General features: G+C 38.1%; 3 protein-coding genes across 4 annotated transcripts in view; 2 read left to right on the top strand and 1 right to left on the bottom strand.

The window, feature by feature from the left end:
* Window positions 1-297: 297 nt before the first annotated feature.
* Window positions 298-24,430, bottom strand: part of LOC134811886 (aldehyde dehydrogenase, mitochondrial-like) — a 48,633-nt gene continuing 24,500 nt past the window's right edge. The window contains exons 10-12 of one of the 2 annotated variants that reach the window (XM_063818997.1): window positions 19,950-20,114; window positions 848-1,036; window positions 298-660 (exon numbers count right to left, since the gene is read on the bottom strand). In XM_063818997.1, coding sequence (XP_063675067.1) covers window positions 544-660; window positions 848-1,036; window positions 19,950-20,114 — 471 coding nt within the window. In that variant the 3' untranslated portion in view covers window positions 298-543. The remainder of the gene's footprint in view (window positions 661-847; window positions 1,037-19,949; window positions 20,115-24,430) is intronic. The other variant, XM_063818998.1, reaches the window with a different exon arrangement.
* LOC134811484 (uncharacterized) lies at window positions 11,296-15,871 on the top strand. Its single transcript, XM_063818327.1, has one exon. It carries the CDS (start codon window positions 12,177-12,179, stop codon window positions 15,309-15,311), a length of 3,135 nt encoding a protein of 1,044 aa, XP_063674397.1. The 5' UTR covers window positions 11,296-12,176; the 3' UTR covers window positions 15,312-15,871.
* On the top strand, window positions 20,635-23,011 carry LOC134811888 (uncharacterized). The gene is made up of 4 exons (XM_063818999.1): window positions 20,635-20,794; window positions 21,573-21,850; window positions 22,005-22,487; window positions 22,646-23,011. The coding sequence occupies exons 1-4, from the start codon at window positions 20,749-20,751 to the stop codon at window positions 22,808-22,810; spliced, it is 972 nt and encodes a 323-aa protein (XP_063675069.1). The 5' UTR covers window positions 20,635-20,748; the 3' UTR covers window positions 22,811-23,011.

Genomic DNA, 24,430 nt, shown 5'->3' with positions numbered 1-24,430 from the left:
CTCGCCCTAAAATGTAAACAAACAATTATCACCTCATCAGCCTCCTGAACATGTGCTCGCCCTAAAATGTAAACAAACAATTATCACCTCCTCAGCCTCCTAAAGATGTGCTCACTATTAATGTAAACAAACAATTATCACCTCCCCGCCAGTATCCACATCTATTAGTAGTCTATAGTCTATTCTAATCACGCGACAGAATCTGTTCATCGACTGGGTCCTATACTCCCCACTAGACCACTGTACTAAATTAGTGTAATTGAAAGTTGGCATATTAAAACTAAATAAAACACGAAGTTTATGGATCGTTAAAAAACCTTGTATACTGCAAGATTGTTTGATGAAGATTAAAATTGATTGATATAATATAAGCTTTGAAATTAGTTTTCAGCACGCTTAACTATGAGGTTAATCATGCACTCTTCAATTGGGTTATCTGAAAACTATAAGTTTTCTTTATTATATATCGGTTTAAAAAACCAATGTAACTTAATAGTAATATAAGTCAGCATGCATGTGTTCATTTCTATCAAGATATATAGATTAAGAATTCTTCTGCGGGACCGCCAGAGTAACACACTTGACTTCAGTGTAGTGGTTCAGAGCATATTCTCCCAGGTCACGTCCAAATCCAGATTCCTTGAAACCACCAAACGGTGACTGAAAAATTATGAAATTAGTTTTATTTTACGACTCCTACGAAATGTAAACAGAGTGATACAATGGTACCAACAAACCTACTATTATAATACTGTACGTTAATTAATTTCTGCTGAATCTAAGTTTCATGTAGAAAGACAAAGTAGCCACCGCAAATTGTAAATAAAACAAGTATAAATGCATTTACCTGAGGAACGAGCACATTGTAGCAGTTGCCCCAAACAGTTCCGGCTTTAAGTGCTGTACTGATATGGTACATCCTATCAAGGTTCTTGGTAAATACAGCAGCTGCCAGGCCAAAGTTAGTATTGTTCGCTCGCTCAATTATCTCTTCTTCATCCTTGAATGAACTTATCTGCATAACTGGTCCGAATATCTGAAATGAATGAGAACTTTTAATGTTTAGGCTAAGCATTTAGACGAAGCATTGCGTTGTGCACCAGTCTGAAAGCGGGAAGGTGGTGCAAGTTTGGTTGGACAATCCATTACTATTAAATGTACAATGGAATTTGGTGGGTTGATGCCGCATTAATATTGTTCATCGCGCGGTGTCGCAAGAATGCATTTGCTATTGAAAATTGGCTGCGTGCCAATTAATTCCATGGAGCAATAACAAATTTCCCATTCGACGTTTGCGCGCGCCGCAAATATCAGTTTCCTGGTCTGAGTGAAAAAATGTTCCAAATAAGTTATACAATTAATGAGTGTAACTCTATCATGGGATGCGGTCAAAAGTTCCATGATGCATTTCGTGTGCAACAAGTGAGTGATATTGAGAAAAAGCATTTGGGCTTGCCACCAATTTACCAGCTCGTAATTCATTTCCTATAAATACCGGGATACTAACTCAAAACACACCGATTCAAAGAAAATATGTAGTGTCCCAAGTCAAGAGACAAATTGAACACTATGTAGTTGAATACATTAACAGGTGACCAGCAGCTGTCTCATTAATTTCTCAAGATGTAACGATCTGACAGATTGCGTACTGGTAAACGGATCCCACGTTTATTTATAAAGGATGCTGAATGTTCAAGACCTGAGTGGTGTGCTGTTATAGTGTGGGTATACGTGGGTAACACCCGATGTATCGTGACTGAAGGTTCTTTTGCGCCCTGCTCAGCCCTAGCTATTACTCTAAACAATACCTGGTACCAAGAAGATGACTAATGGATATCCACCATGAGTGCCATCTTTATGTTTTAGTTTATACCTAATTTGGATAGAAAATTGCAGTCCCCTCCCAATGTTCACAAGTACCTGCTATTCTGTCCGTTTCTAAAGGTCCAGTAGCCCTCAAAGACGGTCATATTAATTGCCTGTCTGACTTCACTGTCACTACATTGTCTAATCTGCCTGCCTGTTTCTGAGTCTTCAAAGTACGTTAGTATTTCAGTATTTGCCACTACGCCTCTTGAGTGCTCCAGTGCTTGTAAGATCCTTGTCATCCTGATCACCCTAATCTACCCTCGTCCCTCACCCTGGAGGTTGTCTGCTGAGGTGAGATCAACCTAATCTACCCTCACCCTGGGGCCTGGAGGTTGTCTGCTGAGGTGAGATCACCCTAATCTCACCCTGGAGGTTGTCTCCTGAGGTGAGATCACCCTAATCTACCCTCACCCTGGAGGTTGTCTGCTGAGGTGAGATCACCCTAAACTACCCTCACCCTGGGGCCTGGAGGTTGTCTGCTGAGGTGAGATCACCCTAATCTCACCCTGGAGGTTGTCTCCTGAGGTGAGATCACCCTAATCTACCCTCACCCTGGAGGTTGTCTGCTGAGGTGAGATCACCCTAATCTACCCTCACCCTAGAGGTTGTCTGCTGAGGTGAGATCACCCTAATCTACCCTCACCCTGGAGGTTGTATGCTGAGGTGAGATCACCCTAATCTACCCTCACCCTGGAGGTTGTCTGCTGAGGTGAGATCACCCTAATCTACCCTCACCCTGGAGGTTGTATGCTGAGGTGAGATCACCCTAATCTACCCTCACCCTGGAGGTTGTATGCTGAGGTGAGATCACCCTAAACTACCCTCACCCTGGAGGTTGTATGCTGAGGTGAGATCACCCTAATCTACCCTCACCCTGGAGGTTGTCTGCTGAGGTGAGATCACCCTAAACTACCCTCACCCTGGGGCCTGGAGGTTGTCTGCTGAGGTGAGATCACCCTAATCTCACCCTGGAGGTTGTCTCCTGAGGTGAGATCACCCTAATCTACCCTCACCCTGGAGGTTGTCTGCTGAGGTGAGATCACCCTAATCTACCCTCACCCTAGAGGTTGTCTGCTGAGGTGAGATCACCCTAATCTACCCTCACCCTGGAGGTTGTATGCTGAGGTGAGATCACCCTAATCTACCCTCACCCTGGAGGTTGTCTGCTGAGGTGAGATCACCCTAATCTACCCTCACCCTGGAGGTTGTATGCTGAGGTGAGATCACCCTAATCTACCCTCACCCTGGAGGTTGTATGCTGAGGTGAGATCACCCTAAACTACCCTCACCCTGGAGGTTGTATGCTGAGGTGAGATCACCCTAAACTACCCTCACCCTGGAGGTTGTCTCCTGAGGTGAGATCACCCTAATCTACCCTCACCCTGGAGGTTGTCTCCTGAGGTGAGATCACCCTAATCTACCCTCACCCTGGGGCCTGGAGGTTGTCTGCTGAGGTGAGATCACCCTAATCTACCCTCACCCTGGGGCCTGGAGGTTGTCTGCTGAGGTGAGATCACCCTAATCTCACCCTGGAGGTAGCTCCCACAGGTTAGCAACCATCTCTCTGTGTAAATGTATTATACTGCGTATGAATATGGACAGCAGGTCTCGCGCTTTGTTCTTGGACATTCATAGCCCGACGATTTAAGGAACTGGCTTTTGAATAAAACAGGTTCATTAATAAATACTACGTTAAAGCATGATTTTTGTTTCCATTTAAAACTCAAATTGTTCCAACAGGGATTGTGGATAAGATGTTAATTGAGCTGCACTGTCCTCCACCAATAGAAAGTTATAATTTTACAGTAGCACAACTCAACGTAACATAATGGATCAGACAAGTCATTGTCTATTGATAAAGCGGCATCCTGTATGGGCAACCTTGCTAAATTTAAAGAACTAAACCTGTAATGAAGTATTCGTTTGAATTCTCCTCTTTATTTATGATCACAATGCATAGTAATAGATTTGCCCAGTTTACCAATAATAGATAACGTGACTATACGGTAATAATAAGCTAATCTTCAATCGAGCACTGATTTACATAAAGTAGCCTGTACATGTAACATGCCCAAAATCTGCATCTTAGCGACGGATTGGTCCGCGACCACAGTGTCATCTTTATATATGTATACTTGTGCAAGTTCTTCTGCGGGTTGTAGATTTCTCCCATTCTTTTCCAACTCCCATTCTTTTCCAGCTCCTTGCTTTTCATACAATCGATTGTGGTATCCCTGTTTAAAATGTGTACACCTTAAAAGCTTTAAGGCTCCTTCGCGGTCGGCTTTTCGTTTAATTAGCTCGTGCTTACCTTTCCAGTACAGTATATAATGGGGAGCATTTGTTTGTGCATTCTACTTACGTTTCAATAAACCTAGAGCCTAGCCAGTAATGTCACGTGAGTGCCAGCAATGACATAATTCTATAAACCTAGAGCCTAGCCAGTAATGTCACGTGAGTGCCAGCAATGACATAATTCTCGACACAATAAAACCGTATCACATTTAACACCGATTGTTCTTTGTCGCCGATATTGGTAAAATGACATATTGTTCTTGCGTCTGAATCGTAGATCAATTCCATTTCCACTTCAGTTGGGAAAATGCGAGTTGCAGTACGGTCTTTTTCGATCTGGTCTGAACTCTGATCCAAGTTTCTACTGAATTTAGTTCCGATAGAAACTTAACCAGACCTGCGAATCTGCATTTAAATTTAAAACATTAGAATCCCAAATATTCTGCGCCAGCCCATAGTTTAACGAGGATTTGACCTCATTTAGCCTAAAACATACTTTATAATACATTATAGCATTATGAACTCTAGGCATGTACATTGTATTATAGGCATGTACATTGTATTATATCATGAGAATGGTGTTAGAATTGTTACACTATAAAAAGAGAGAGAGGAGAATCATTCGTAACTGAGAGAGGAGATCATTTGTAACTGAGAGAGGAGATCATTTGTAACTGAGAGAGGAGATCATTTGTAACTGAGATAGGAGATCGTTTGTCACTGAGTGGACCATTACTGAGACAGAATCTTTTGTTACTGTTAGCGAGAGAAAATCTTTTGTTCAACTGAGAAAATCTTTGTAACACTGAGAGCCGAGAGGAACGGAGGGCCATAAACCGTTTACAATTTAAATACTATGTAATACTAAGCGCGGTCAAGGAAACGTGTTATTTATTATAACATTAACCAGTTACCGCCACATTGCTCTCCTGAGAATTACCTTTGGATAGATTTCTAAAGTTGAGTTTTACCGAAGGTTAGCCTCAACGTGAGCCTGATGGTTCTCAGAGGACATTAACGTTAAGCACTGTGAGCTGAAGGGAGTTTAGAAGTTATCCTTTATCGTTTTCGTCTTTTTGTTGCGATAAATATGTCAAGCCATCGACTACCGATCATGCATGATGTTTTGAACTTGGATGTTTTTATCACTCTTTATTCTTTTATTGTTAACAGCTGAATATTTACCGCCCATAAATAAGTCATCAGATTCAGGTCAGGTCCGGTCACTCCGGTCTGGTAAGCATGATTTTTAATGTTTTTCCTGTTAACTGCTAGTGAGAACGGTTGTTAGTCAGTATCTTGTTGTTGAGGCCAGCCCTATTATTTTCCTCATTTCTTGTTGTTCGACAACACAGTATTTCTGTTGAGCTGAATGGTATGGAGCTTAAATAAATGTATTGATAATAAACTTGTCCAACTAAACTTAAAAAGTGCTCGACCCAATATCTTCGAAACGGGCGGAAAATTCAAAATAAGAAATGTCTAAAAGTTTTAAATAAATAACCCATATTTGAGCGGTATTATAAAACCGCTCGTAATTAAACTTATTTGAAACTTTTGAAAGAATGCTTTAATTAAACTATCAGCGATTAACTTTTTTATGTTTTTACCGATTTTATGTCGTAATATTGTTTAATAATACAGCGTCATAAATTCTGGCACTATTATTCTGCAGTTTTTTCACATCGTTTGCTTTCAAATTTAAAATTGGTCATTAATAAACCATTAAAATGAAATATTCGACATTATCATGGTATTATTTACAAATAGTTTTATTTTACAGCTGCGCATTATATTTACTAGCAGGAACCCGTCTAACCCTAAAATGGTGTCAAGACTCAAGAGACTAAAACAATTATTACCTATTTAAGTCGCATTTTTGACACCACTTGGGGTACCAAATTTTGGGCTCTAAAACTCCTATTTCTTGGCCAATTTTTTATTTTTTCATGCTGATTTGGAGGCCATTAAAGCATTTGACCCAGTCAAAAAAGTTTCAGTTGTATATCTTTTACGGTTTTTGCAGAAATTTGCGTTAAAGTTGATGCCGTGGTGTCAGTAAAATGGCACAGATAAATATATATATATCGTCTCGCTTTATATATAGTAAGATTTATTTTTTGAATTTACTGAACAAATTTGAACAACAGTTAAGTATCGCACGTTTATCTGTAAAACTAAAACGGATCAGTAGAACTTGATTTTTATTACGGGTATAATCAATTCAATGTTGATTGGGCGTGGCCCCTAAAAATATAATTTTCAAATTTTGTCGACGAAATCCTCGAATGAGTACTGAGTATTTACAGTATACCATCTGCAAATTAAGAGGTCTCAAATATGAAGCATGGCTACGTTATAAGACCCAACGTATGTGTACTAATATTATAATATTAAATTATAAACAAATCTTTTTTCTCTAAATATATTTTAGTTTCTATTCACATTACTACGAGATATCACCTCTAATTGGCACTGCTTCTCTTTGTCTGATATATCCCTAGTATCACATTTTCTCGCTTTTTATTTGCTACTTCACAACAATTTATCTGATTTAAATTTAGTCTTCGCAAGGTTTAACAGCAGTAGAAAAATGAAATAGATTTGGATACGAGTTCGGAGGTATAATACCTATTCATTTACCAGTACAGAAACTCAGAAACAATTAAAGTTTAATGACTCTTACGGTTTTTCAAGCCAAAGTATTTATCAATGCGTTCAATGGTAAAACATAAAAAATAGAGACAAGAAGGCATGCAATTTCATAATATCTCGTCGCGCAACGATTGATCCGTCTTTTAAACAGGTTGAAATAGTTTTCCTCTTTCTTTTTATTTCCTCTTTCTAGATAATTCTCTATTTTTAACGTCAAGACGGTAAGTTCTGATGATGCTGAGCGTTCCCAGACACACCTTCCACGCAACAATTTGGCAGCTATCACATGACCTAATAGTTGGGAGTTTTTATATTTCACTTGGATTTAATGGCTAGTCGATAAAAAATAATCGTTTTGGTTTGTGTAAAATAAGGGTGAAGCTAACGCTTCACTACACATCTGTAACAAAACTTTTAAATGGTCAAATCATTTTATCTTGATTAAGTGATTAGAAAAATGGATATTACTGGGCACTATAACCCCACTCACCCACCCCTCAACTTTACCACTACTGCCTCAGAACACTTCAAGGATAGACCCAATTCTTCTAGATAATTTAGTAGCATCGGCTATCTACGTACTATATACATATCCAACTTGGCGCAAATTTGAAAATTTTCCACTTTACCAATTATCTAATATTTATGTGCCTAAATCTAAACCAAAGCCATTCTTTTTACGTTTCTCCTCTCTGGTCTTGTGTCTTTGTTCTCAAGCTAGCGGAAAACATGGTGCAACACCGTTTACAGTGCACAATTACAATTTACAATTGTGAAACAAAAGGTACTTAGGGGAGATTGGTCTCTTCTACTAATGATTAAAAACGTTTAATTTGTTTCATCTTTTTGATTAAAGTTATCTTGATTTGCTCGAACATTGTCCTAGTGAGTTTTGGGTAGGTACTTGGTACTAACTGTTAAAATTACATATTTTCCATGGAAGGGCTCTACTCCAATACAATTGTGCATGGTCTGTTGAATTAATTTGGGTAGTCCTACCCATTTAATTAAGAGCACCTTCTTTATATTAAAAGCTAAAATCATGAACCGTAGAACGGTAATATTACAGCGGTTTAAACATATGTGCTGACCCACCAGATGAATTATATGCATGCATAGTTGCAACCTTGGATTCCTTGAACCTGGATTCTTCGGCAACTTAAACATGACATGAAATACGGCTGTGGCTAGAATGCCACCCCTATGTGTTAGTATCTTCACTAATGCCAAGGTTGTTGAAAGGGCACTGGAGCATGACAGTTACGGAATGTAATACTAATGTAATACTAATGCACGAGGTGGCTCTTTTCAATTCTATACATAGTCTTATCTGCTACGATGGAATGCCGAATAATCAGAATGTTACAAAGAGTTGCCATCTTTTATAATAGACAGAATAGTTCAGAAAATAATGGGGTATGAAGTTAATTATTCGGTAGTCAAATCCGAATGGTTAGCTATTTGGTTGGCCGAACATATTCGGTCGATTCGTTTTTTGGTGATTCGGTATTCGTTTACTTGGCATCTTTCCCCAAAAACCAATATTGATGGCAACCTGCCAAATGCCAATATCGACACCATTATAATGGGGACATGATGACATGCCACGCAAGATTTGTTACATAGTTTTTATTTTAAATTTCTGGCACGTGTAAAATGTTCTGCATACACATGTACTACCAATACACTGTACCTTTACATAGCATAAAGCATATAAGTATAACTTAGTATAACGCTATCTGTGCCATGCAGGCTCCAAGAAAGTCGAAAAGTAATGGTAATCGATGTACTAGGTGACAAATCCGTGCAAAGATCTCAATACTACAGACTTGAAACCTAGAAAGAAGATTGAAATACTGTAGTTGAGGATTATATGGCCACGGAGAGACTAACGATTGAGTTAGAACTGGAGTGTGGGACACAGCACGGGTATCTTAGTATCATGGTTCATTGTTCATTTCACACCAGATCTTATGTTTTATACAAAACTTTAAACCGCTCCTTCTCTTCTTAGAAGGCATGGGAGGAGATGTGGCTTTAGTAATAGTAGGCCTGGCTTTGCTGTAGAGCTGTAGTATTGTCCCTGGATATTATGTTCCATTATGACAGGAAATTAGCAATTAGCTAATTTAGCATGACTCATATCTTCACTGCTGCAAGTCTAGACATATTGTGCAGCTGCTCGATGAACTCAGCTCAAATTAGATAACATGACATTTTGTCAGATCTCATCTTAGTTTATTTTTATTAGTTCAGATGTGACATGGGCGATCAGAATAACATATTTGATATTTATAAGTAATTTTTAAACCATGACTTCTACCAATATGCAGCATCATTCCTATTTATTAAAACTATGATAGATATGAACAAACATCAACAGATTATAGCATACCCCACTTTAAATTTATGATGTACGTGGGCCGTATGTTTTCATGCCAGCTTCCAGGTGAAGATCGTACCATTTGCTTGTAGTGGTGCCGGTGATCTGCACTCGTCTGGGTTTGATCTTGGATCTTATAGTTACATAAATCTTTAGCCTCTACTCTGCCAATATACATCACGGTAGCTTTGTTCAAAAATACTTGTTTTTGGTTTCGATGATATTGACCGTCTCTTTTTGTGGTTGGATGCAGGCTGCGATTTAAGCGTACAGCTCATTTCAGCGCAAAATACCGCACGACCAGGAATATTTTTGGAATGCATGGGTCTTCTCTCCTCGAGTGCAATTATCTAGCTTATTTTGTTTTTTTTAATTTACATAAAACCTTTTCTCTGTTTTGTCTAGAACGTGCGATGTAAATCTACAAATTTTTCAAAATCTAAAAGTTAGAAAACGTGTTTATTACGATAAATAGACATATTCATTGCGCTTTTCAATCAACAAGGCTGTAATAATTAGTTATTTCCCATTTTGAGAAGAAGGATCAGTTGTTAAGATGCTAAACATGTATCTCTTTCTTCCATTTCTGCCTCCATAAGGAATTATTGAATGAGGTAAAGAAACGTGCAGGCCTTTGAAATGTAGATAAACGTGCTCTATAGCAATGTGACATATCCACGAGGAGGAGTCTTTAACGAAACTAAAACTGCAAACACAGGAACCACGCCCATCAACAACAAATAGCCGCAATTGTTAATTGTTTCCTAACTGATTGGTAATTGGTTGTTTATAATAATCTCTACTATAATTCAAAGAATTATTTCTGTATGTATGTACGTTTGTACGACCGCCCACGTGCAAATAAGGTAAAAAGCAAAAGCTTGCGAAGTGACCATGGTAACGAGAGTTGTTACACGCACGTGCACGTGCAATGATTGTTAAAACGGCATTTTTATCGGATTTGGTGATATAACGTTGTGTTTAGTGCGAGCAACATTTTAATCGGCTGTATCTTCGGTTGTGTAGGATATTTTTGACCCGATTTAAACTTACTAACAAAAAATACTATAAGATACCTCCCTGTGACCACGGGTTTTCTAGTCTCTCTACTATAATTCAGAGAATTCTGTACACTGTACGACCGCCCACGTGCAAATTAGATGAAAAATAGGAAGTTACATAGTAACTATGGTAACGGTGTTCAAAAGCTCACGTGCACGTGCAAAGATTTGCGACCGGTATTTTGATCGATTTTGTCGAATTACGTTGTGTTCAGTGTGAGCTATATTTTAATCGGCTGTATCTTCGGTTGGGATGAATATTTTTTGATGCGATAAAAACTGTCTACCAAAGAATACTATTATTTTTGTTTGTACGACCGCCCACGTGCAAATAGATGAGAAATAGGTAGTTGCAAAGTAACCATGGTAACGTTGTTGAAATGTGTACGTGCACGTGCAAGGATTTGAGAGGGGTATTTTAATCGGTTTTTTTGGTTATTACGTGGTGTTCAGTGCGAGCTATATTTAATTGGCTGTATCTTCGGTTGTGATGGATATTTGTTGATGCTATAAAAACTGACAACCAAAGAATACTATTAGCTTCCTCCCTGTGACCACGGGCTCTCTATTTGATTAATAATTTATTGTTAATTGATTGATAATTGAAAAAAAGCTAGCACTTGATGAACGATCGGAGTTAAACAACTCGAAACAGTTTAAGTCACGTACGAGATAATTTGCGGTGTAATTGTTCCGTCTTTTAGCTCTTTTTCCATCTTGTGCCGTCTGGAACTCTAGACACCACTGTGATTACCGATTTTTAGCTCATTACCTAATCCTTTTCCACTAAACTGCATACATAGTTTATGCTTTTATGCATTCCAATTTTGTTTCATCTCAGCAGTGAATTTATATTTAAACTGGTCATGTTGTTCCAATTTATTTGAGTCGATGTTGAGCAATAGTTTAGAGTTTAATCTACATTTTATCTATTTTAGTCAATTTCAATTTATTTAGTAAATTTCCATATTCTAGTGGCAAATTTATTATATTTATAATCTTTAACCATCGTATAACCAAGTATTTAACAATAAAATAGATTTGTTTCATTCGTTTACTTCACGAAAATCATTCCGATTATAGAATTGTATATGTTTAAAGCATCTAAGTTTGACCTAAATTAAAATTATCCTAATTATGTTAACATACTTGATTGTGCAGTACATGATTTTGTCGATTTGTTAGAAAATGTGCATAAAGTGTCAAGCAAATCTCATGTTATCCGATTATTCGCCTTTAAATCATACATATTACACCCTATTTCTTGAGTAGTATAGTTTATAGTAGTTTATGATACTTATATAGTTTATAGTAGTATAGTTTACAGTAATCTACAGTAATATTATCAACAATAATTACAGTGTTTAAATTATAACTCCCATTTCTCCAAAAAAGATGGCAGATGCCCATCTCTCTTGCCCCCACTAAACTTGTCTCGTAGTTTGTTCACTCAAAGTATATTATATACAGTTTATATAATTTTAACGTGGACTTTGTAATATTGGATTCTGACTTCTGTGTTTTTTTTTGCGTCCAAGAATTCTTTCTCTCTTGGAAATTTTTCGGATTTCCATAATATTTAACTTATAATACAAATAAATAAATGCTTCCAACAGTGGCGTCACGTTAACATGTGCCGGGCAACCAGCCAAGAACCGGCTAGACACACTCATTATGTCCCAAGTTTAAGTTCCACCTAATTTTTGTCAAGGATCTGGCAAAGGATACGGTAGCAGAACATTACGTGACGCCACTGGTCGAATATTTAAACACGGCATTTTAAATGAAAGTATGTCTAATAGTCTTTAACTAAGTCTTAACATGATATCTCATACCAGTGCCCAAGCAAGATGTTGTGGACGCCATGAAGTAAGCTGCAGACTAAGCGGAATAAACCATTGATCCGTGTGGAGATGGTACGGTTGGTAGATCTTATAATGGCTGTGCTGTGCACTTTGCTGGCCATGTGCACTGGGGAGAGCATTACCAATCCTGAATCTACTGACATTATGGCCACAAAGATCGGGGAGGTGCTGGCAAAATTGATGAAAAAGGGATTTGATAAAGGAGCTATTGAGATGATTTACAGCACACAGAGCTATGAAACTTACACTGGACTCCAGATACTAGAGAAGATAGAGAAAAATGTAACGAAACAGTTCAAAAATTCGGAGAAAAATTTGAGGAACATCAGAAAGAGTGCACTTGAGAGTTTCTATAACTACACCGGGGACACTAACGACTTTGACTTCCTCGAACGTTTCCAAGATGTTACTCACAAGGGCCAAAATATGAGCTATCAAAAATTAACAAACTTTAAGCGACCAGTATCAGTCACCAACTCAAGTCTTGTGATACCTATTGATGTGTATTACAACTGGACTAAGGTAAGGGAGACTATTCTCTGGACAGCGAGGATGGATCCCAACTTTATAGCGAACTGGGCTCCAAACCAAACTGGATCAGCAACAACGCTCCAGTACTTAGGAACACCTCACGGAGTCATGAGAACTTACCCTTCCTACTACACTCCCAGAGTTGGCAAGTGGATCACTTACGACTGTCGCTTTAGAGGGTGGTATGGGGTGGGGGCGGCCGAATCTAAAAAGGTGGTTTTCCTGATGGATATGAGCGGGACACTGGCAGTCAGAACTGGTAAACTGATGAGGGAAATGGCAGTTAGCATCATAAAAACTATTGTATCTGACGAGGACTACATATCCGTCCTTACTTTTAATCAAGTTGTTGAGCCCATTGGCTGTGGAACTCAGATGGTGAGAGCTAGAAAGCGAGTTAAAGATATCCTCATCGGACAGATTAGGAAGATAAAACCTCAAGGATCTGCGAACCTAACCATGGCGATAAGAATGGGCATAGAAGTTTTAAATAACTCTAAGAACCTAGACACGTGCCATTCTACATTGGTTCTTTTCACAGACTACACTCAGAGAGATATCGTTAGTATTTTCAAAACATACAACATAGATCCCCGCGTTAAGATCGTTATTCTGCAAGTTGGTAAGGACGTGCTGTTTGCAAGTGACCTGAAGCTTGCAGCAGCTACTCTAGGTGGTTTCCATGCCCAGATTGAAGATCTCTCCGATATCAACCCCACTATCCTACAGCTGACCAGTGAGCTGTTTACCTCTGTTGTGGATGAGGACGAACTACATGTGAAAACTACGGCAATGTACAAAGACGCGTCAACTGAGGAGTACATAGCCACGCTGGTAGTGCCTGTGGTAACAGATAAAGCTGCTAACTGGACCACACCTTCCAGTCTGCCTCAAGGTAAAGGGGCATTTCTGGGAGTGGCTGCTGTGGACATCGAGGCCAAAAGTTTAGGACTATACCCACTGTCCACTGCCAGGGGATGTTATGCAGTGACAGTGGATCTGAAGGGGAGTGTTCTCTATCATCCTGTCCTGTACGGAACAAAAGAATCCATAGAGATAGATCAGAAGCTTCACCTCTACTCTTATCTCAACAACGGAGCAACAATGAAGAAGGTTGAACAGGGCATGGTTTTCCAAAATTTCACTGAGCAAGCAAAATTACTTTACCTGGAGGTATCAGATACGTCGGTTTCAAAACGAACACGAAGTTTTGCCAACAATTACTTCTTTAATGTGCTGAATGCAATTGACGAAAAGAATTCTCTTCTTCACATCTGTAACAGAGAGTCTTTAGCCTTCCCCAAGCGAACTAACGTCCAGAAGACGCGAGTTAAAGTGTTTACAGAGAACCAGGGTCCCCAAAAGGACGTGTCACGTGACACTGCTTACTGTACTTACAGTAAATTCTTCGGCAAAGTAGCGGGTGATGATATCGTAGATAACGAAACTGTCGAGGAGTTCATCAATCGGAAGTTTCAGTTTCCAGAATGCCACGATTTTGCATACGAGATATTTGATGATATCTACATGGTATCTGAATATCTCAGTGCCTACCTGAAGGAAGATCCGACGAATCTGTTCGTCACAACGGCGGCTGGAAGCAGGTTCAAGATAATCGAGGGCAACAAAACGAAACGAACAAACAGTCCGTACACCCGTGAGAGGTACACCAGACTAGTCTCACTCGTTACCAACAGTGGGAATAACAACATGTTATCTGTCACAGACGTCAGTGCTACCTCCACGGAGTGCATCTTCGAACTTTCCCAGATCATCTATCACCAGCAAAGTAACTCTTACCCTCTCATGCTTTCATTTAGGGTACCGGCTCTGAAACTAGAGGAACAAATGTATGAGCCCTTTCGGGGGATGGGAGGAAGCCGGTTTTTAGTAGACGAAAACGCATTTATCGTATCATCGGACGCTGAAGAGCATCAAGGACAACACTTAGCCAAACTCTTCCCTAGACTGATGGAGGAGCTTTTAGCAAAGGGTATTTACAACTCCTTCAATCACACAGAATGCTACTACAGCTGCGAGGACGTATATCCTGAAAATACTATGCCACCTAAGAGTGCTGCTGACTCTGTGAGCCTATACTTGCGTTATCCTTCTGTGAGAATTCTTACAAATGTGCTGTTTTCCACCGCATCTGTAGTAATGAACCTACTGTCGAACATTTGGTTCTTCATACTGAATCCTTCAATTTTGGTATCCGGTATATCAGAATCGGACGATCAGTTGAAGGAGGACTGGAAGTCTATTAAGATCGACCTAACATGTTGCCAGATTCACCCCTTCATGTCCCGGAACTTCTCCGTAGAGGTGGGTACAGGGAACAATCTTCAGCAGTCTCCCACCTGTTACCAGTCCTTCAACTACAGTGCAGTTCCGAACACTAACCTCCTCTTGGTGTGGGCCTCCTGCACGGACTGCTCGTGTCAGGGACCCGAGTATAATCTGGAGACGATAAGGAACCAGGTTCTGAACCCTTGTACGGAGAGTGATGAGAACTATAACCCAGGTACCAACTGTGCCACCCAATACACCGGGCTGGATTATGGTGTGGAGCAGAGAGAGGGTGTCAGTGCGGGAACTGGTGTTTGGAGAGGTTCACTCCTCGTTATAGCAGTCGCTCTTCTTTATTTATAGTGACTTTTTAAATGGTCTGATAGCGTGGAAGTCTGGTTATTCGTAGTTTGTACTTATAGTCTATCTAGTAACGATGTTCTTAGTCACAGTGTTGATTCTTGTAGTAAATAACAATGGTGAAATGTTTGGCATAATTTTGCCCTTTTTTGAATTTTATGTTTTATTTACATGATATTTATCGCGGAATGAGAAGTAGACGACTTACAGATATTTGGAGAGTTTGTGTTTTAATGTTTTATTCGATTTGATATCTTTTGATTTTTAGCCTGTTAATTTATGTTAATATTGTATTACGTAAAATACGAAACGAATTTTATCTCTGATATCAGAAAATAAGTGCACTATCTTGATTCCATGGTATGTAAAAAAAGGGATAAATAGATTACGTTTCATAATTTTACTGAAACATCAGTCATTATCTTAATTAGACGCGACGAATGATAATAGAAAGGAGTGATGGTTTACAGATCTTGACAATGCGCATAATAAGATCTTGAACATATTTTGAAATAGTTTGAACATTCCAACATCTGCCGTAAGTTATTAACAGTGCTGATCAATGAAAGATGGAAACAGCAGATGTGAAATCTAATGAATATCATTCATTTAGAATATTCGCCTGGGCCTGTTAGTGTTATATTACTGTTAAGAAGAGCTTTTTACAATTACTGCCGGTATGGCCACTGAATACATTAATGTTTTGAATTACAATAATGTCTTAATTACTTTTAATATCCGCCCATTATTAAAATGGGTGTAGCGAGGTTATTTGACAGCAAATTGAAGGACATAAAATCAGAACACGCCAGAAAAACTTGATTTAATTAAACCATCTCAAACAAAGAACTGTCTAATTGTCCAGATAATTAATTAATTAAATAACTGTTCTCTAGGTAACTGGATATTTCAAAGTATATATTGAGGCTATACAGTAATATGATAACATAATGTGAGCCGCACAAATTGTGTCACACAATGAAGAAGTTGACATCATATTTGTTGGAACAGGGCCTAAATTGTAGCAAGAAAAAAATAAGTAAATTAGTTACTAATTGTTAGTTGCCTATTTTGCCTTATAAGTTATATAGAAATGTTTCAATATTTTTCATCATTGAAAAAATTTCTAAAACCGTCTTATCGTAAAATAAATTTAGTTGAACCACTTCCCATAGACATATTGAAGTTTATTACTATTAGATTACACTTCACACAGATATTATCAGCCCCTTCGCAATACGTTACCTTATAGTTCCACGGCCAATAATTCGATTTCACTCAATTATTTGAGCCAACAAAAATCGTTAACATGTTGACGTTTATAATTTGTTCACTCAAATAATAAGATCGCTGCGGTCTTAAATTGATTCTGTAATTTAGCTTCGCCCTGAAGGTCTGTAAAACCCAGGAATTTTATTCTGTCTTAAGTGGCCTGTCCTCATGTTAGCTGTGCGCTACCCTGACTAATCTGATACGGGTGTATCAATACTGGGAGGTAAATTTATTGGCCGTGAAACAGGTTGCCCAAATAAATATAGTTTGAAGTTGTCCAATTCATTTTTGTCTCGAAAAATTGCCCTTTGAACTATAAGGGTTAGATCACACTTTACACACATATATCTGCCGTACATACGTGATACGTTTGTCAGTAGACCTTGTATATTAGCAACAAGAGGAAATTCGAGACATATCATGTAAACTTTCATTATTAGGACACGTTCATAAAAAGGTGGCACTAGAGATTGATTTTTCACTGCCAAAATTGTGTGAAGCATTTTAAAATACTTGTATCTCAAGGAGTATGCTATGAAAGTTAACCAAATTTTAATATGTGGTCCAAAAAGATTCAAATATCACATAATTAAGTCATCCATCTCTTTATATCTGTTAATTGTGCAGATATGAGCCAGAAATCACAAAATATTCATTTCTTGCACCTCTAATGATGAATTTACATTCTGTGAGTGTGTCCTGCTTCTCAATGTGATTATTGAACCTTTTTGAGATAGTTGAGTGTTAAAATTGCAAAGTATCACCGGTTAAATGTGGAGTTACGATGCAATTATCACACACAGGGTTAATTCTGACTAAGTGTTTTAGAATGATGAATGTGATATGAATATCAACGAAACGATTGTAACAATGAACTCTATCAATCACAATTATATCATGCTAACTAATATTTAGAGAATTTAGATGGTTAAAAGTGCCATAATGAGTCAAAAATCACATAAATGAGCATGTATTGAAATTATGCTGTATCAGGGGAATGTATCACTTTTTGGCTCTATATCAGGTTGGTATTCATAGTAAATCTGCAGTAATGTGTTGTGACACTTGTTTATGGTCATGGAGAAGTTCGTTATTAGAGTAATAGTGGAATCAATAATCACAAAAAACTGATTTTAAACTGAGTAAACTAGGCAAGTACTTTTACAGTTCAAGCCATGATAATTTTGTCGCCATAATGTGACAAATGAATCATATCAGTAACATATAATACTTAATCGGATTTTTGAAATGTGATTATCGATTCATTACCTTTACTTTCAAAATGTCATTACAACTTGAACATTACGTATGATTCAATTATCACACTTTAAAGGAAATTACATATTTGGTAGCCAGATTTGTGTGATTTTTGAATCATTTAAGCACCGAGATCAAAAATTATCGCTCAAAGGCCTTCAATATGGTATAAGCTTAGACATGGATTCAAAAATCACATAATAAGAATCATAGAATGGATATAAATTGTCATATCGTGCACTTAATTTAAGGCTTACTATAGTGTGACTTAATAGCGCACCTTTAACGAAAATGTGATTTTTGAATCATATTAACTGGTTTTAATACTATTTAATACTATTTTGTACCCTAAAAAATGATAGAAAGCCAATAAAAACGTAAGATGATTCAATAATCACTGCTCAAAATAGGCTCATTTCCAACGTTTAAGTTGTGATTTTTGAATCATTTTGGCACCAATAACAATTTCAGATAAGACATTCCATTCCTTACATGCATTATAATCACCATATCAATTTTGGCGTCTTTGTGAATAGTACTTTTCAGATTATCTAGTGTTGATTCATCTTGCATTTCTAATTGTGTGATATTTGAATCATTGGCACACAAATAACGATAACTCCTGTAATATAAGCACTAGAGACTCCGTGATTTCAGGATCATGAAATTTAATCGAATTTCTAAAGGTATAGATAGATATATCAACCAACAAAGAACAATGACTATTTTTAAAACGCATTTAAAAAAATCAATCTCTAGTGCCACCTTTTTTTGAACGTGTCCATTAAATTAAACCCATACATTTCAGTGCTTAGTGAAGCAATTAGCGGGTTACCTATCCTGGGCAGAGTGCCAACATTCTTGAGAGCGGAAGAGAGCACTTTGTTCCTGGCAGGAAGCCATTTCTGCAGAACAAATGGATCGTTACAATTTCTGTGGAAAGCCAGATATTGGCTTGGAAATAGCTGGCAGCACAACACCCTTATAATACAGTGCTATCATTTTCCATGGTTATTCTTCAGATGTTTTTTTCCTCGCACTAATGTCATGAATTATCACTGAGTAAAATTAAAAAGTAACAAGGCCTTGCTAAAAAATACGAATCATACGCCTCAGCAGTTAAATCATATCGTTTTAAAATACTTTAAACTGAAATCAAATTGTCTGAATGAAATGATTCAATGATCAAGGGCCTCTGTTGATAAACGAACAACAAAAATATCAATAGAATAGACAGTAGACAATACTAGACTGATTATGATCTTGATCAGATCTAGATCAGTTTTATTTTCAGTAATCTTGGAATTATACGCGCTTTTGGTGAATCGCGGATTTTATAACCTCATTAAAAAATCTGACATATTGATACCTGTTTTCAAGGTACGGTTCCATCCAGCTCAGTGCGTTACCTACGCATACAGCCAGATTTTATAGATTGAGATGATCCAGAATTAGTTGTTCTGGAATTTGGTGTAGATATTAGTATTACAGTATTACAGAACATTAGTGGCCTGTGGTAGTTGAGGAAAAACGGTACACGCATACACCAACATATTACATTTTTGCTATGATTGTGCTTCCTGATATATGGATATTTACGTCTTCAGTTTACAAATCAGTGAAACACAAACATACTATGCGGGGGGACTACAGACCCCCTCAAAGTCCTTTACAATAATAAACATTTTCATTAGAGAGACCTATTCCAGCTAGCAGTTCCTGCAGTTTCGTGATGCAACAGTGCAAGAATAATGAGATTTACATGCTCTGTTGCTGTGCGGATATTCGGGAGTAGAATTTTAAGGTTTGTTGCAATTTAAATTATCGTGGTCGTATTGCGAAATATAACACCCCTACCCAAAAACATATCCTGCAGTGTAGTTTCCTAAATGTTATGATGTGTCGAATGATTGGAGAATATGCCGTACGCATATTGCAGAAAAGAAAAATAACACTTTACAGTACCAAATCTAACACAGCTATTTTGTGTACTGAAAATGACAAAATCTCAAATGATTTAGTAAACTTGAAAATGACAAAATCTCAAATGATTTAGTAAACTTGAAAATTACAAAATCTCAAATGATTTAGTGAACTTGAAAAGGTTCTCACCTCTTGAGTAGAGATATCCATGTGGTCCTGCACATCCGCAAATACAGTGGGCTGCATGAAGAAGCCCTTATCACCGAACTGTGCCCCACCGGTCTGCAAACTGGCGCCCTGTTTCACACCTGAGTCCACCAGTCCCAGGATCTTGTTCAGCTGTTCTCCGTCGATCTGAAAAGGATGGTTACGTCAGCTTTACTTATTATTTATAAGTTCTTCAGAATTTATAATATTGGGAGATAAATGTACTATTTTGTAATTACTAGCTCTTTTCTGCTTAGTTCATCATATTCCGACCCAGACTTAGATCTAGCGAATGACAAAATGGAATCATTTTCAATCTCTGATTTCAGTAGAAATGGTAAATTCTTCCGATAATTCTGAGCCTCACGTTCTGGAGAAACACGTGACTTCATGGCGCTGTGTAAATCCGCTACAATCTAGGTCATCGTGGCCAGATATACCGGTAGCTCAACCCAAATCTACAATTGAGTAGCGTGAAAAGTTTTCAGGGTTCGGTAGAATCCTTTCAGTCTCAAGGCACCGATCAGGGAACAGTGAGGTGGTCCTAACAATATTGTTCAGACTCAACCAATCATTGAGATGCATCCAACAGGGGAACCAATGAAATTTTACGGGAATTTCTCGTGAGTTCCCTGGTTATATAATAGGAAATAAAAAGGAAAATAATGTGTTTCCTCCTTTTACTTCATGTCAGGGAAAAGATTCGGGGTTAAATAGAAGGATTGGATCATACCTCTCATTTCTCTTTGATAAATTGTAGGAATTGCTCCAGGCTCACGATATGATTGGACTGCTGATCGCTGCCCTCGCATCTAACTGCCTTGCAGGTAAACATTTATTTATCTTTCTACTGTCGAAGTTTTACCTTATGTAATACAATTCTGATAGTTGGATATTATCCGGTTTGAATAGACAAGGACAAATGAAACAAGGAAGTTAGGAGTAAGGGCAAATTTTCGGCGTCAACGCCATCTTCAGGCTAAAATTGGTATAAATGTTAGTATATAATTGTAAATGCTTCTATACTAGTTAAAATGCTAAATTGAAATTACACACACTGAATACAGGTTACATCAAATGGTATTATATATTACATTGAAAATGGTGATGTACACACGTTTTACACTCTGTCCAGTAGATATTATGTACTTGGACAGAGTGTAAAACGTGTGTACATCACCATTTTCAATGTAATAATATATAATACCATTTGATGTAACCTGTATTCAGTGTGTGTAATTTCAATTTAGCATTTTAACTAGTATACTAAGCATTTACAATTATATACTAACATTTATACCAATTTTAGCCAGAAGATGGCGTTGACGCCAAAAATTTGCCCTTACTCCTAACTTCCTTGTTTCATTTGTCCTTGTCTCGCCAACCCGGATAATATCCAACTATCAGTATTTCAATCATGAGACTAATAAACAGCGAACTACTCCGTTATTTGGTAATACAATTCATGGTATGTATCAAGTTCTACAGCTTGTAAATATTAAACATTACTTGTACTAAAAATACTAGAGTATATAGCTTTCAATACTTTTTGGTCGCTAGCTTCACAGGTTAACGTAAAACATTGTGATATTTTAATTAATTCAGTGCCTGTTGATCTGAGGACTGATCTTCTAAAGTCAGTGTGTAGAGACGAGCTGAAAGCTGGAGGACTGACCGATTTGTTTGCCCGGAACGTTGCTCACAGACTTCACTCCATCTCCGTGGAGGACATTCAGAAGTACTTCAGCGCTAGTGTTGGTGAGGAGAACAACATTCCAACTGTTAACAAGGACCTAGGGAGTGAGGAGAGAGTGCTCCCTCATGCACCCCACACCGGATATGATGACGGCTTCACCACTGATGCTCTCAAATACCTTGATCTGGTACGTTATTTAAATATGAGTACCCCTCATAAAGGTAGTAAACATTTATGAAAATAGAAAGATCCCACAGTTTCCAATTTTGTGAGTTGAAGAATTTGTTGGTATAAAATGAGAACAATGAACACGTAGTTAAACAAACCATTTACCATTGCAGATCCTGAGAAACATGGACAAGGCCCACTACTCTATCACAAACTTCAGTGTCCTGGAGAAGATAGCCCACGTGCTGCACATGAACGAGATGTGGAGCCGCGCTCACTCCCACTACCAGGCCCTCCTCCTCCGTCCTCCAACTCCGGAGATGTGTCTCTGTGCCACTAACACCGACCTCAACGGTATAAATCAGGAGCTCAACATCCTCGCTCTGAAGATTAAATACCCCGGGATTACATCTGGAGAATACGAGAAGCTGAAGGAGATGGGAAAACAAGGATACGACGTTGACTACAGCTACGGCAAACTTGATGCCCCTCAACCTCCCGCCGGTTACGACGTTGACTACAGCTACGGGAAACTTGATGCTCCTCAACCTCCTCCAGGCTATGACATTGACTACACCTACGGCAAGATGGACAACCCCTCAGCAAGTTTCCAGGAGAAACTGATGGAATTCGACTTCACTGGAAAAGAGAGCGAGGTATCTGTTTAATTTAAGTATTTTACTGGATAATGTTTAAGTGATAAAGGCTATACTATCACTAACAAAGCCGGATTTGCTTAGAATCTCGGTATTCATTTTTACTGATTTAGTCACAAATAACGTCTAAATTTTGAAACGTACTCTACTTTCAACAGGTAGTTGAAAGAGTTTCCAAAGATCTGGTGGACGGAGACCACGGCATGGCTCAGCACTTGGACAGTGAGGAAGGCTGGGCTTACTGGAAGGAGAAGATGACTGGCATGAAGGAGATAGGAAACTACGAACTTGCTGTCTTCATGTACTGTAAACTCAACCAGTGATTGTTATTCCTATTTTACACGGATATTTTATAGGAACTGTATGACACATTTATTTGGGATTTTTTCACTCTTTTTCTGCTGGCTGGAATTTCTGGTGCATTAATATTTGGTGCATTATTTATTGATTTTAAAATTACGAGACGTGCTGATATCATAATATCTTAATATATTTGTAACACTATTTTTGCATACAAAAATGTAGATAGTTTGTGTCTTTTCTTGTGGAAATGTATTAAAAAGTGATCGTACGAAAATTGTAAAACATTTAATCAACAGCTCACCATATTCACCAGTCACCATGTATGGTTAATGGTTATTGGTTGACAGCTGTAATCCAAATTAAACATCTCCTTGTTTGGTTTCACACTCTCGTATGAACAAAGTCAAAGGCTTCCCTACAAGCTAATTAATCGGGTTAAGGACAGGTTGAGAATGGTGCGATGTTACAAATGCCAGGGGCACCGAAATATAAGATTTAATTGGCTCTTTCAAATCGAAGAGCAAAATTTCCCGTTATTCTGGCACAATAGCATCTTACATGTGTGCCGCCGGGATAACAGCGAAGATACATGGCCCATTTAACACAAAACAGTACATACTTCACACCGTTATCAACCTCATCGAATTACTAATTTAATTGACTAAATCAGAGACTTGTGTATTATCATCACGTCTAGTGTCTACACTCTGCAGGATAATAGGTACACTTCTCTTCCATATGCTATGGGGCAGGGAAGGTGAGAGTAACTGGGAGATCCGATATACAATTTTTATTTATTCAATTTTTTTAAGTGCTCAAAATATTCTTGTTGGGGCTTTATGTCTGGGATATTATGAGTTCCAATATTTATCATAGGAAAAGAAAAGAACTGAAAAGTTAAGCCCTTTTCAACAAACTTAATTATTTCGAAAGATTAAAAAGAGAGAAATGATACTTGAACGATAACGGACAGCAAATTATGAAGTCCAGTGTAGAATTTCTGTAACAAAATATTGTGCTATCAATCTCAACACAACACAACTGATTGTCCTGAAAGCTGCACAATATCTAAATTGGACAAAAAACCAAAGACACTTAACCATCAAAGTTAGACTTCAAATATATGTACTGAAGCTTATTCCACTCTCATCACTGCTCATTTATTTTGAGAAGGCACCTGGCACGTGCTAACTGCTAGTGAACAAGGACAGAAGAAAATCGCGATTATTAAGGCCAAAAATCGCGGCGCCGCGACATTCGCAGAAATTTCCACGGTTCTTCAAGTGAACAAGTTGTTCTTAAGCACGTAGTTCTGGAACAAGTAGTCCGAACTCCTATGGTATATTATATCATTATGGTTATCGGACAGAATGAGGTTTAAATGGATAGCGCTAGTTGTCGCCATCCAGCGCTAGTTGTCGCAATTACACTATCGCAAAAGAACCGTTTAAATCACTTAACAATTTTTATTCTATCGAGTAGTGGCTAAATTTTGCAGCTCAGTGGCTTTTTTTGGGCGACTTAGAGGTGGCGGCATGTTGCCAGCATTGTGGCATCCTTTGTATAAGTTTTTCACTATCACTATGTTTGTAGAAATATTTCCTTTACCCTCATGAGTTTCTGTCCATATTGTTTTCGCA

Source organism: Bolinopsis microptera, chromosome 2, assembly GCF_026151205.1.
Source record: "Bolinopsis microptera isolate Bmic1 chromosome 2, MBARI_Bmic_1.0, whole genome shotgun sequence".
Classification (NCBI taxonomy): domain Eukaryota; kingdom Metazoa; phylum Ctenophora; class Tentaculata; order Lobata; family Bolinopsidae; genus Bolinopsis; species Bolinopsis microptera.
This window is presented reverse-complemented; position numbering and strand designations above follow the sequence as displayed.